The sequence below is a fragment of the Crocuta crocuta genome, unplaced genomic scaffold (assembly GCF_008692635.1).
Source record: "Crocuta crocuta isolate KB4526 unplaced genomic scaffold, BGI_CrCroc_1.0 scaffold170, whole genome shotgun sequence".
Lineage (NCBI taxonomy): Eukaryota > Metazoa > Chordata > Mammalia > Carnivora > Hyaenidae > Crocuta > Crocuta crocuta.
Window position 1 is genome coordinate 687068 of NW_027527853.1, and position 13633 is coordinate 700700.

At 45.6% G+C, this 13633-nt stretch overlaps 1 protein-coding gene across 2 annotated transcripts in view; it reads right to left on the reverse strand.

The window, feature by feature from the left end:
- Window positions 1-728: 728 nt before the first annotated feature.
- Window positions 729-13633, reverse strand: part of CNNM1 (cyclin and CBS domain divalent metal cation transport mediator 1) — a 60002-nt gene continuing 47097 nt past the window's right edge. For both annotated transcript variants that reach the window (XM_077778915.1, XM_077778906.1), the window contains 4 exons: window positions 6431-6614; window positions 6129-6278; window positions 4437-4538; window positions 729-3505 (listed from right to left, as the gene is read on the reverse strand). In XM_077778915.1, coding sequence (XP_077635041.1) covers window positions 3426-3505; window positions 4437-4538; window positions 6129-6278; window positions 6431-6614 — 516 coding nt within the window. In that variant the 3' untranslated portion in view covers window positions 729-3425. The remainder of the gene's footprint in view (window positions 3506-4436; window positions 4539-6128; window positions 6279-6430; window positions 6615-13633) is intronic.

Sequence of the window (13633 nt, forward strand, 5' to 3'; positions counted from 1 at the left end):
TAGGCTAGTGTTTTTCCCAGTGTGTTCCATTTTCACCATGCTCACCTGAACAAGCCGTTTTGTGTTAAGTTTGGGAAAAGCTGGGCTTAGTGAGTTCCACAGATTTCTTTGCTGTATGGCTTCTTGGCCTCTCATGCAGGTGTGCACTGTGAAGTTCACAGGTAGGACTGTTTTTTTTTTTCTGTTTCCTCTGCTCAGGAGGAGGTCACTCACCTCCAGGCCCTGCCACTACCTGGCTGTATAACCTTGAGCAAGTCACTTAATGGCTCAGAGCCTCTTTCACAGACTACAGCCTTCCCAGGGGTTTTGAGACAGAAATGAGTAAATGTATACCTAGCACACTACTTGGCACATAAAGATTTCACCAAAACAGCTTGGTACTATCATTTATTATTATTGCTAGTAAGGTTAACAGACTGGAGAATCTTAAGTTGTCCACAGGCCACTAACTGACCTTGGTGTTGGAGAAATTTGTAGTGTCAAATCCCAACCTTCCTTCCACAAAGATGTTAAATGCCCAAACACACCCTCTTGCCTGTCTGGCTGTTCCCTCCTTCCTGCATTGGTTGGTTGAAAATTGATCAATATGCTTGGCTCCCTCCCCTTTTCCTTTTCCCAGCCTTTGGTTGGAAACCACTGGATTTGTGCCACTTTGGTTCCTCTCCAGAGGGTCTGCAGAAGTGAGTCAGTGTGACCAACACATTTTTTCAGGGGCTTTCCCAGGNTTCCACAAATGCCAGCCCCTTCTCATTATCAGCTTAGTACTTCTCATCCTCGTTCACACTTGGGCTTCTCATTTGGGTTTTACTTTCCATTGCTGGCATTTGCTTCAACAAAGTCTCACCCATCTGGCCCCCAAAGCAGAACGCCAGTGCTTTCCTATAACCGTCAGTACAGTCTTGCCTCTTGAGGCTGGTAGGCCTCAGGTGAGACCATTCCATGTGTGCTTCAACCTAACCTGTATCTCAGATGTGAAACCACTTTAGAACTGAGATATTTCAGGGGCAGGAAAAATATTCCAGGAAAAGCATTTTCATTTTATTTAAAAATTATTTACAATTTATTAAGCCTTCATAAATGCTTTATTTTAAAATCCTCTCTCTCTCTTTTTTTTTTTTTTTTTTTAAATGTTAACTCTTTAAACCTGAAGAAAATCTTGGGGAACAAAGCAGGGAATAGGGAGGGGAGTGGTGACAGGCTCCTTCAGGATTTTGCAAAGGGATGGATGTATGCAACAGCAGTGGTCTGAGCCCCGTGGCCTAAGCGGTAATGACAAGGAGACTAGCCAGGCAGGCCCCCTTGGGCCAGTGGCCAGCTGGGTAGGAAGATTGCACAATGACAGTTCTTGCTTGAAACTCAGTGTTCGCTGGTTTGGGTTTGAGGTGCCCAGCACCAAGGGCTGACACTTTGCCAATTCCTATTAGGCAAGAGTAGGTGTTGGGAGTGGGTGGCGGCTGTGGAGTTATCTAGGAGTCATGCACTGCTGAGCCTCAGGCAGAGCCAGGCAAGGGGTGAGAAGTCAGGCATACATTGCTGGAAAGGGCATCTCCAGTGGGAAAGTCATTACTTCCAAATACTGTGGCCCTCCTGTCTGCAACATTTGCTCTGGTTTGGTGGGGAAGTGGGGGCAAACGTGTGGGGGTGTGGTACAATACTCTAGGGTATGCCAAGGATCTCTGAAGACCTCCACTTTTTGGCGGGTCCTAGCTTTCCCCATCGTTTTGCTAGACTCTAGAGAAGACCACTTGTGTCGGTCTCGAACTGTCCACTATTCAATTCGCTCTGCATTGCAGAAACTTTGGGCTGAAAGTTCCACTAAGTTAAAATAGTGGTTTTTAACTCTTTGTGGGTCTGAGAACTTTGAGCATCTCATGAAAGCTTTAGCGCTCTGGAAAACACACATAAGGACACATACACTAAGTTCTGACAGTTTTAGGGGTTTCATTGACCCTCTGAAGTCCAATAATGGACCCCCTGGGGTGACTGACCCCTAAATTAAGAACCCCTGAGTTAAAGGTTCCAATGGGTATGCATTTTCTTTTGAGATGCAAATAACCCAGAGGAATGAATTATCAGTCTCCCTGCCTCCATGTGATTACTGATTGAATGGGTGTGGAGGTGTGGGAGTAAGCATTTGGGGGAAAGGGGGTAAGCCTGGATAGTACCCCAGGGAAAGGTTTGGGAATGGTTTGGAGATTGAGCAGGCAGCAGGAGATCCCTGGATTCCTGACTGAGGGAACTCAATGAATGGGAGACAGAAAGGGAGCCAGGTGTCCTAAAGACAACCTTCACTTACTTCCACATTTTCCCAAAGGTTGGTTGGCTGAATGGTTAAGTGATCTGCCTGATTAGGGGGTTTTATTCTTGAAGTAGGTATGTGGAGTTATTCCGCCATCTGGTGGCCGTACTTGGAATTGCATATGCCCCAACATCCCGGTGAAAAAAGATCTAGTACGTTCTTGGAATGAAGTACACTTAGCTGACCTGCTGGGGAGAATTAAGGGGGGAATGGATGAAAAAGGATAGCGATTCTTCAGTGTTCCTGTTTAATGCACATTGAAGTCCCATGAGAGCTTGCATCCTTCTTGGCTGACCTGGGCACTCTTTGGTTTGTCATGGCTAAACTTGCTTTAGAATTTTTCTACATAAGTTTCTGTCTGTTTGCTTGCTTTGATTTGAACTTAAAACCTGAAATTCCATCTCTGGCTCCCAACTGGGTCTCTGCTTTCTGCTTCTCCTCTTCCATAACAGATTTATTGATGGATTGATGACTGCTGATTGGGAGCCAAAAAGATGTGTCCCTGGGAAAAACGGTGACTTGATGTTCCATCTCATTGTCTTTTCATTCCAGCCGAGACACACTTGCCAGGCTGCTAGAATCCTTATCTAACAGGAAACTGGTCACCGACAGTTTTCTGTTCTGTAACATCACATGCCACCATAGGCTGAGTCCCACAGCTCTAAAGTCCTGGAGAAATTCTTGGTGTATCTCCTGAACTGACCTTCATACCCGCAGCTCCAGCCGCCTGTATGCCTGTCTTCCAGGGGCACCTTCTGAGCTAAGCTAAGCATGAAATATGGCATGAGGGGATCCCAAAGAACAAGAAGGGAGTCAGGGGTCCCAGTGTGGCATTGTCAGTGTGGGGTCATTTCTTCTCCAGTCCCAGACTGCTATGGAGAAGATCATTTCTAGCATGTTTTCCACCGGAGGCCCCTCCATCCATGTTGGGCATAGCAAGGCTCTGAGTCAAACTGGAGGCAACAAGGGGTAATCTGCCAAACTGACAGCTAGGGGTGAAGAGGTGGTAAGGAAAGCAGAATGCTCTGTCACCTATGGGAGGCCTCGGGAGACACACAAGATGGGAGGGTGGGTTCTCCCTCAAAGCTCTGGAATCTCACATACCCAGCAAACGCTGTCTGCCCTGTCATGTGATCAGAGGCATTAAATTGGAGTTCTCCTCAGAGGCTCTCTCTCCATCGGGAGACCTCTTCCTTTTTCGACCACCTGAAAAACAATTTGTAAGCATCAGTCTCTGGCTGGGAGGACACTGATACGTACTCTCTCCAAAACAGATGCAAAAATGGTGACAAAGCCTTCGGTAGTTTTGCAGAAAGTAATCTGCATTGCATTCTAGTGTTGCTATCAGCATATTTACATCTACCTGGGATGACATCTCCAAAAAGCCAGGCTAGTGCCTGCAGAATGGAGATTTCCTGAGAGGATTGAGTAAAGCCCAGGTAATGCCTCAGAAGCATGTCTTTCTATCCTCAGAAGGCCCAACTGCCTGGCAGACACCTTCTGAGAGAGGGCTGGTCTCATAGCCTTTGGTGTTCCATGAGCCAGGGTTTTGGTGGGTGTTCCTGGGAGCCATTCCCACACACCTACATTCTGTAGCTTGGAAACAACCTTCCTTCTGCATTGGGGCAGGTGGGGTAATCATGTAATTGTCCTCAAGGACGGAAGGGTAATGGGTTCCCAGCTCTGTTGTTTTTAGGAAGGAGTGTTTTTCTGCTATTGGCTTCCTTCCATGAAAGATACTGCTTTCCTTTCTACTGAGTCTCCTGGACACAAATTCTTTCTTTAAAGGACCAGATAGTAAATCTAGCTTTTGCAGGCCATTTGGTCCCTGTCGCAACTGTTCAACTCTGCTATTGTGGACATAGATAACAAATGGGTCTACGATCTAGTAAGTCTTTATTTATAAGAGGTGGGAGAGGGAGGCCAGGATTTGGCCATGGCTTGCAGAGTCCTGTCCTAGACGAATTATCAAGGGCACAGTACTGGCCCAAGCCCTGTTACAGATTTCCACGATTATACCTCATTAGGTTCCCACAAGGAGTCAACGGTTCTTTCTCCAGGGGTAATGCCCTAACATAATTTTTCTACTAACTAGCTGGTGGGAGGCTTTCATCTAAGTGAAGAGCTAGCTACTCACTCAAGGTTCTCAGCAGCTTCTTGCCCATGGTTTCCTCAAAGTCGCTACTGCAGGGGCTGGTCTCTGTGTCCAGGTTGATATTACAACATTCACTATCTGATGCTGAGAGAAAGGAAAGAAGAAAGAACTCAAGTCTTCCCAACCTACACACCCAGGAATCTAGGAAGGGTGATTCTGATTGATGTTCCTCATAAAAGTTCAAAACCAGAGCCAAGGCAGTGGTGGCTGTAACAGGGAGGGATGTCCAGGAAGCTGTTGGCTCTCATTAGTTAGCAAGGGGCAGTTTAATGCCACAAAAGGAACAAAGAGACCAGGAGTGAGAATCTAACAATACAAACGTTATTTGGCAGGAGAGAGATGAAGAGGACAAAATGTTCTCTGTTCAGTATCTTTGCCAGACAAAAAGCACATTTGAGGACCCTGAGGTGGGGATGCTCACTCAGGCCCTGGGAAATCACAGGGCTCAGTAACAATTAAGCACATGTCTGTATCTTCTCCCCCTGAACCCAGTGGGGATTTAGACAGGCACAGAATCTGAAAGCCAGAAAGAGGCCCAGGCCCTTAATGCCAGTGAGGTAAGAACCTGACCTGGGAGGCAGAATGTGGCAGTGGAAACAGCACTGCATACAAAGCCATGAGGCTGATCCTGCTTTTAGTGTGCTATATAGATCAGACAAGTCTTTTCTTGGGGCCTCAGGGTCCTCATGCAAGGTCCCCCTGTCACACAAGGAGGAAGGACTAGATGAACTCCAAAGACTATCTTCTCCATTCATATTCCTTTGATACAATTTCTTGCTACATGCTTTAGCTACTGACTTCAGTGTGTGAGGGAGAAAAAGAACACCAGTTCTAAATTCCGGTCCTTGCATGGTGATTATGTACATCCCAGATATTCTGAGTTAGCCACAAGTTCAAATATGTTGTCTTACTGACTGCAAAAATTGATGAGCACTCGAGGGATCTCAGACTATGGAGTGCGGCAGGTCTCGGAGGTCAGGTGTGGGGGCATAGGCACTGCTGATGACCTGGGGAAGTAGATACCAGTGGGGCGAGCACAGGAGGATCTCAGGACAGGTGAGACATTGGGAGCTCAGAGCAACAACACTGCCAAGACGGAAGCATTGGGAGATGCTCTCAGAGCTGAGGACAAGTTCTACAGATCACCTCTGGCCCAAAGGAAGGGAAGAGACCTGCCAGTAAGAGTGCTGGCTGACTTCAGGTTCCTCATCTGTAAGGCAGTCTAACAAAAACTGCCTAATATTCACAGAGCATGTTACCACACACTGTGATATGCCCTCTACATAAGCTATCTCATTCATGTCCCAAGCTACTTCGTGACCTAGCCACCATCATTTACATGTATTAACATAAGGAAGAAACTTATCTGTTAAGATAAGGAAACAGAATCTTAGGTTAAAGTAACTTGCTGAAAATCACATAGTTCCTAAATGAAGGAGCCAACATCTGAGTCCAGTTGGAAACCCAGCTCCTAACACCACCCTCCGCATGGTCTTCCTGGGAGAATGGATCGGCAGGCCTGATGAGGGGTTGGTGCTTAGTAAGTGTGAGTTTCCCTTGCCTCGCTCACTGTGTGAGGAGGTGGTACTATTACGCAGGGGCTGGGGTCCCTCATTGATTCTCCCCGGGCCATCCCAGTGCCCGACGGTGATGACCCCAATTTCCCTCCCGGACCTGCTGTCGTAGGAACAGCTGCAGAAGACAGCGAGAGCTGCTGTGTGCTCTGTTCCTCGAGGTCCGTCATCTCTTCCTGGGTGAAGGCCATCTCCTCCATCCTCAGGTACACGACCTCGCCGGGGCTTCTCAGCCCATCTGAGCGGCTGCCTGTGGAGGACAGCAAGTGTGTGACCAATCTGCTCTGGAGAAGACCTGCGTCTCCTCCTGGTATAGGATGGCAGCTCTGGGCAGGGTTGAAGGCGGAAGATGGGGCTGCCCTCACCCCATGGCAGCCCAGCCCATCCACCCAACTGACTTACATGGCAGGCTGTTCCTGTTGCTCAGGAGGGTGATGGCAGGGTCATCCTTGGGGGTCTGGGGTGTACCCCGGGTCGTAGGGGCTTTGGTGGAGTCTCCGTCAGCAAAGGCCTCCACGTCGGGGGACTGGGGTGAGCTGTCCATGTGGCAGGCAGTGAGTGCATTCTGGTACTGCTGCCGAGTGATCTAGAAAGAGGAGGCAGAGAGGGGAGGAAGCTCAAGAGGAGCTGGGCAGAGCCCTCTTTGGATGTGGTCAGCCTCTCCAAGCTTAGAAGCAGCCCTACTAGGCGAGGATCCATGAACTGGGTCCTTTCCCAAGCTGTACCAGCCTAGCAGTTGAGGGACAATGAGTCCCCACTGTCATTTTTATTGGCTTTGGACTCCTACAGTGTCCCTGGAGGAGCCAAGCCTTCTTCTCCTAAGACTCAGGGGAGGTTGGAGGGGACCTTCAGGTAGCAGAGGACTTGCCCACAGACAAGTTTTAAATACGTGCTTCCGCTATCGCCAAGGGCCGTCTTCCTAAAGGTCAGCAGGAAGCGTAGTGAGGAAAGCTTTGCTGCTCCAAGTCCTGCTGTCAGGAAGCTGGAAGTGAGGCCTCAGAGTGCACAGTCAATTCTCACTTGGATTTGGCCTGCCACCGGATGTGGGATCATGCTCCTATGTGGGAAAGGCCCACAGCAGAGGCTCCAAGTTGCTTCATCAGATCATGGGAGTCCTCCTAGTGACTTCACTGATGTGTCAAGCCTCACCCACAAGTAAAAGCATCTGGAGAATCAGGCTTAGCCAGACCAGAAGGGAATTTCCATAATTCCAGGAAGGAAAAAAACATGCATCAATCGTCTTTTCTGGAATACAGAAAGGTTTATCTGTCATCTATGTTCTCTGGGTGTATGTTGTAGACTTGTGCCTCATATCCTTGCTTCCAGTAAAAATGAGCTAGTTTTTGCGCCATCCATGATAGAAACGTGCTACCATGAGTCAATGAATGGCATGGGGTGGAAAGAGGCAATGGCACATCATGCCATACTGTGTCTTCCCAAGCACTACAGTCACCTCAAATGTTTTCCTCCCTTCGTCATTGCATTTAGCTAGAGAACTGGCAAAACCACAAACTGCTCATGTTCTTTCTTTTTCCTTTTGGGGCAGGCTTGGTATTACATGTTGGAACAGTTAGGTTCTGTGGCTGGCAACAGGAGAGGGAGTGGTTCCACGTTGGAACAGAGGCAACTTGAAGCTGGCTTGCTATCTGGCAAGGGCTCTTTCAAAAGTGGTCCCTTGTCAACTGCCGACTCTCCGGCACCTTTCTTCCAGATCTTCCTTACCCCAGTGGCTTGAATGCCTGGCCTCCCTGGGGACTGTGGGTGACACTCAAACCGAAGGCCTGGAGCCAATCCTAGACTGCTCAGTACTCACATGCTTGGGGGAGGGGGGAGTGTGAATCTCCATCATCTCTGGCTCATCCCACTTCTGCCTTCCTCATACACCCATGTTTCTCCTTTCCTTTCTGTACAGGTTGTTGCTCTGGTCATTTTTATTGAGTATTTTATTCTGCTTTATTATCCTCTGATGTTCCTCCTACATTTTCTAGATCTTATGGTCCTCCAATTACCCCAAAATGTTAAAAAAATTATTTAGTACTCATCCTGAATGTTAGGTTATAATCTTCACCAAAATATCTAGCCTCAACAACCATTCAGGCAGTGTTTCCTCTTCATAAAGAGAAATCTTCTATTTTCCCTCAAGTTGGGAACGCATTACTTTGTTGGACATTATCAGTCTTTTCTTCTCTAACAAACTTCAGGATGTCTTGCATGAGGATCAAGCAAATTCCAAGCACAACTAATCTAATCACAAAGCACCCATTAAGAATATATGTCTTTTTTGCATTTCATATGGGATACCCACATGGAGAGATCCCAAGCTTCTAGCTATACTATTGCCCAATGAAGGGGACAAATATAGCTCTCTTGATAGTTTAAGACTGTGATTCTCAAACTTCAGCGTGGAATCATCTGGAGGACTCATTAAAAACAAGATTGCTGGGCCCCATTCTCAAGGTTCCTAATTAGCTCGGTCTAACAGTTTGCAGTTAGGGCCTGACAGTTTGCAGCTCTAATGAGTTCTCAGCTGATGCTGATGCAGCTGGTTTGCAGCCTGCGCTCTGAGAACCACTGACTTAAGACCTAGTTAAAATCCAGACACAGTCCTCCCACTCAGGTTTTGAATCCTTTAAAGGATTCAAATGGATAAAGTGGCAAAGTGTTAACTGACTTTGATATTTTTCAGGCCAAAATGATGTGTTCTATGCTTTATGGCATGCAATGATGGGGGTCTCAACTTAGCATTTGCCTAAAGTCTTCAATAGATTCAATGTTACTGTAGACTTTTGTGGCCTCCTCTGTTGGGAAGTGAGAAATCAGGTTCCAAAATTTCCCCAAGAGAAGTCAACTCTGGAGCCTAGCCTCAGACTAAAGCCTTATCTTGAGTCAATCACAGAACATCAGGCATGTATTAGTGATTTCATCATCAATTGACTGTGATGCTGCCCATGCTGACAGTTCAGGGACTTGCAGTGTTTCAGAGAAAGGATCAAAGTGACATGCTAATTATTCATGCCTCCCGGGACAGTGGTTCTCAACCTTGGCAGCACATTTGAATCACTTGGGAAACTTTAAGCTATCCTGATACCCAGGCAACACCCTTAAGCAATTATATCCAAATCTCTGAGACTGGGGCACAGACATCTGGATTGTTTAAAACTTACCAGGTGATCCCAATGCTCACCATGGGTGAGTCCAATGCTCTGGACTCTTGATACTGCCCCTGTAACCAATTATTATCTTCGCTCCTCTTAATAATTGCCTTCACTGATGTTCAACTTTCATAGTGGACCCCTAGCTGGCGTATAGGGCTGAACTAAAAAAGCTCCATATGAAGAACATAAACTCTGGCAAAACTTACAGATGAAGCCAATATGTACTATTTTTTTCTGATGTCTTCCATAGTCCGATCGTAATCCATCTGATAAATCCTTCAAGAAATTGCTGCTAGGAAAAAGCTCCTTTCTTAGATAAATGACATACTGGATGAGAACACAAATGTCCACTATGTTTGCCCTCTTTGCTTTTATGACGAGGAAGCTCACAGATAAATTTATTATTTACTTACAGTAACAAACTCATGCCTTGTTGCTTTTTCACAGAATTGGCTTGCAATTTCTTTTTAATTTCTTATTTAAAACATTACTGGGCAATTCATTTTTGGAAATCATATATATTACCAGAAGTGGTATAAATTTCCTAAAGAGACGGAACTGATATTAGGTTTTCAGACATGGGTGGGAGCTCTAGCGCTAGTGTGACTAACCCAGAAGAGCTTGCTCTTGCAGGGAGAGGTTGGGATACGAGGGTGGAACCTTCCATCCATAGGGTATATTATGGCTTACAGAGCACTTGGGTGTGTGTTATCTCCTTTGCTGTTCTTAGTGACTGTATTGGGTAGGCATGAGGGCTCTTGTGATCCCCATTTTACAAATAAGAAAATGAGGTCCAGAAATGTTGAGGGATTGCCTGAAGTGTGACAGTGAGCAAGCTTTCAGAGTTCTAGCCAGGGCACTGTCTCCACTGTATGGGTTTTGCCTGGGAAAGTGCTATTCACTCTTTGGAGCCAGGGAGATGGTGGGGGAAGGGGGATGTGGAGCTCCAAATTTTCAAAGGGAGAAACTCCGGTGTCTAACAATGGTGCCCCCGCAACCTAGATATTGTAGTTCAAAGGCCTTTACTCTTGCTCTTCAGGGACAACCATCTCAGCCTGGGCTCCATACACAATGGATATGCCTGGCTGCATGAGGCTGTCCTCCACACCCTTTAGGGGAGGTGCCCTAATAACTGCTTTGTAGCTTGGGGTCTATAGGCATCTGATGACCAAAAAGCAGCTGGCACACAGCTAGAACCTGTGTCATCATCAAACCCAGTTCTCTAATGTGTCCATGTGTCTACCTTCCCGAAGGTGAAGCTTTCTTTGGAGGTTCTTCTGGCTTAAAGGACAGAAACATTTCCTAAATGACTCTTGATAAGCTCACCAGAGGACTTGACACTACTCTTTTATGGGTTAACTAGTTAGTTGAGATTTGGCTTCTAGTTTAGTCCCAGTGTTGCCACTTTCAAGCTGGGAAAACTTGGCCAAATCATCAGCCTCTCTGGGCCTGTAACAGAGGCCCAGCGATAACGAGATAATGCCACTGAACCTTGCCATTAGCAAGGTTAGCAATGACTGTTTAAAACACATCCACATCCATCTCTCACAAGGTAGCTCTATAGTGGGCATACACTTCAAAGAAAGGGGTCAAACCTATCATCTCATTTCATCTAAACTGTGTACAGCACATTGTGAGGTGGGGAGGGGGCAGGAACAATGGTCCCTCTGCCCCTGGAGTAGGAGTGAGTGGAGGTGCTGTCAAGGCGGGACAGGGGTCTTATGGAAGTAAATACTTAACTAAGAAAATAAAGTGAAAGACAAAGTAGTGGAAGGAAGGAGATTCCAAGTAGGGACAATGAGGAAAGGAAGAAGGAAAGGAAGAGACGGTAAGTGAAGGGAGAAGGAAGGGGGTGTGTTCTTGTTTGACTGAGATGGATTTGTGAGTTCAGTTGGGACATTCGCTGTGGTGACCATGCCTGAGGCCTCTCGGGAGTGTTGCAGAGTGCTGTATTTAGTTAAGTTTTGGGCAGGTTCTGTCCAGGCCACATGCACAGTGAGTTGCACCATTCTCTCTTTGTGCTTAATAAAAAGTGGTATGTCCCTCCAGAAACATGGGAGCAAGGATCTGGGAACTCTAGCTCTCTTTAGGCATTTTTCTGGAGCAAACGAATGAGCTGGGAAAAAAGTATTACATCTGGTAACAATCCCGAGTAAATGTATTCCTTCCTTGGAAAGTACTGAGTCCCCTGTCATGGAGGCATTCACATAGATGTTAAATAACCATTTGTCAATGATTTTAGAGGGAAGATTTGGACAGCTACAGCCAGGATACAATGTTAGAGGGAAGAAGCACAACTCTGTATTGGGGGATGTGGGGGTGGTTGCACAGTATAGGGGTAGGAGCCGAGGTTGGGGGTGGGCCTGTACTGTTGGTGGATGCTTATGTAAGTGGAAAGGCACTACCCACTGCTTACTTCTCCCTCAGTCTCACAGCCTTGTTTTCACAATGCTTCCTCTTTTGGAAAAAAAAAAAAAAAAACCCCACATAATCATAAACTACTGACATGTCAATCTGTCACCTTAAAATAAATTGTTGACAAGGCACCACTTTAGAAAATGTGTTCAGGAAACAACCTCTCCCCAGCTGCATTTCTAGATTCAAGCATTACTATTTTTTAAATTCAGTTCGTTATTATTATTATTTTAGTTTTTAAAAATTTTGATTCAAGCATTACTTTTCATCAGCTTGCTTCTCTTGTTCAACCATCTGAGAATTTCTTCCTACCTAAAACAGTACTGTCCAATAGAAAGATAACGTGAGTCATGTAGGTAATTGAAAATTCTCTAGTAGTCACATTAAAAATAAGTAAAAACAAGTAGATGAAATTAATTTTAATAGTGTTTTGCTTAACCCAACATATCCAAAACAATTCACATCAACATGGAGTCAATATAAAATTATTAATGAGGAATTTTACATTCTGGTTTTGTACTAAGTCCTTGGAATCCAACGTGTAGTTTACACGTATGACACATCAATTTTGACGAGCCACATTTCATGTACTCTGCCGCCCCATGTGGCTACTGGCTACTGTGTTGGGCAGCAAAGTTCTAGCAGATCAGCCTGAATCTCTGCCCAGTCTTGATAATCTGGCCTTATGGCCAATGGTGCTCCCACTGCTCGTGTGCACAGAACCAATGGGCCAGCTCAGCTTCTCTTCACAGTCCCTTTAATGCACTGTGCTTACTTGCCTGCCTTACACCTGTTCATCGGTATCCCTCATCCTGTTCTTTCCTAATTCTTAAAGGTCTAGCACATTTGCAGCAATACAGTGCTTAAAATAAGCGCTGGGGCACCTGGGTGGCTCAGTTGGTTAAGCGTCTGACTTTGGCTCAGGTCATGATTTTGCATTCGTGGGTTAGAGCCCCGCATTGGGTTCTGTGCTGGCAGCTCAGAGCCTGGAGCCTGTTTCAGATTCTGTGTCTCCCTCTCTCTCTGCCCCTCCTCCAGCCATGCTCTGTCTCTCTCTGTCTCAAAAATAAAAAAATAAACTATAAAAAAAAATTTTTATTTTTTTANGTGTCATGCAAACTCTTAATCAATTAGATGCTGCCCTGCTTTGGTCACTATTGCTTAACCTACATTTCTTCTTTCTAACTAGATTTTAAACTCCTCATTAGGCAGAGGATAAGTTTTATATTTCTTAGTATAGCCCCTGGTGGTCCAGAACCCTTGTTAATACTCAACAAATACCTACTGATTGGCTCATTGAGGAAGTCAAACCACTGCTCAAAAGCCAACATGTTTTTATTCTCTCTTTATTACTGTAGATATAGGCATTTCTTAGTGCAGCTTAAGTTCAAATTGTCTTCTCTTACATGGTGGCCAGTTAGGAACTCAAGCATCCTCTAAATTACAAAGGGAATGGAGAACTGTTTACCTTGAAACTATCCAGAAGTAACCCTTTTGGACATTTTGACTTGGCAGCCAACGTGTCCCGCAGTTAACCTTCAACCAGTGTGATGTCTCCTATCATAATGACATTTGTCCCTCACAACACTATCCTGCAATTTAGGGATTCTGCCACCAGATGGTGATGGGGCATTTTGGACACGGTTACACAATCTAGACTATAAGACATCTGCCAAATAGTCTTAGTTTAATAATGATATTTACAAAATGCATTGTTAAAAAATTCATAAGGATTCTTTGGTACCTTCATTCATAATTTACTAACTATGACTAATCATGGCTTTAATATCTCTCCCAGATAATTGTTAGATACACCTTTCTAATTTTGTAGCTTATCTTAAAGTCAAATTACTTCTGAACTTAATAATGTCCTGGAACTTATGTTAGACATGAAAACCCCTTGCAGGCTCTCCCTGCAGCCAGTCACAGGAGCTTGGGCTGAGAGGACACCCCTCTTGCAGTCTTTAGCTTCCTTAAATGTTCTCCCTCTGTTAAAAAGGTGGGAGGGGGGGGGGGGGTGCCAGGGGGAAAAAAA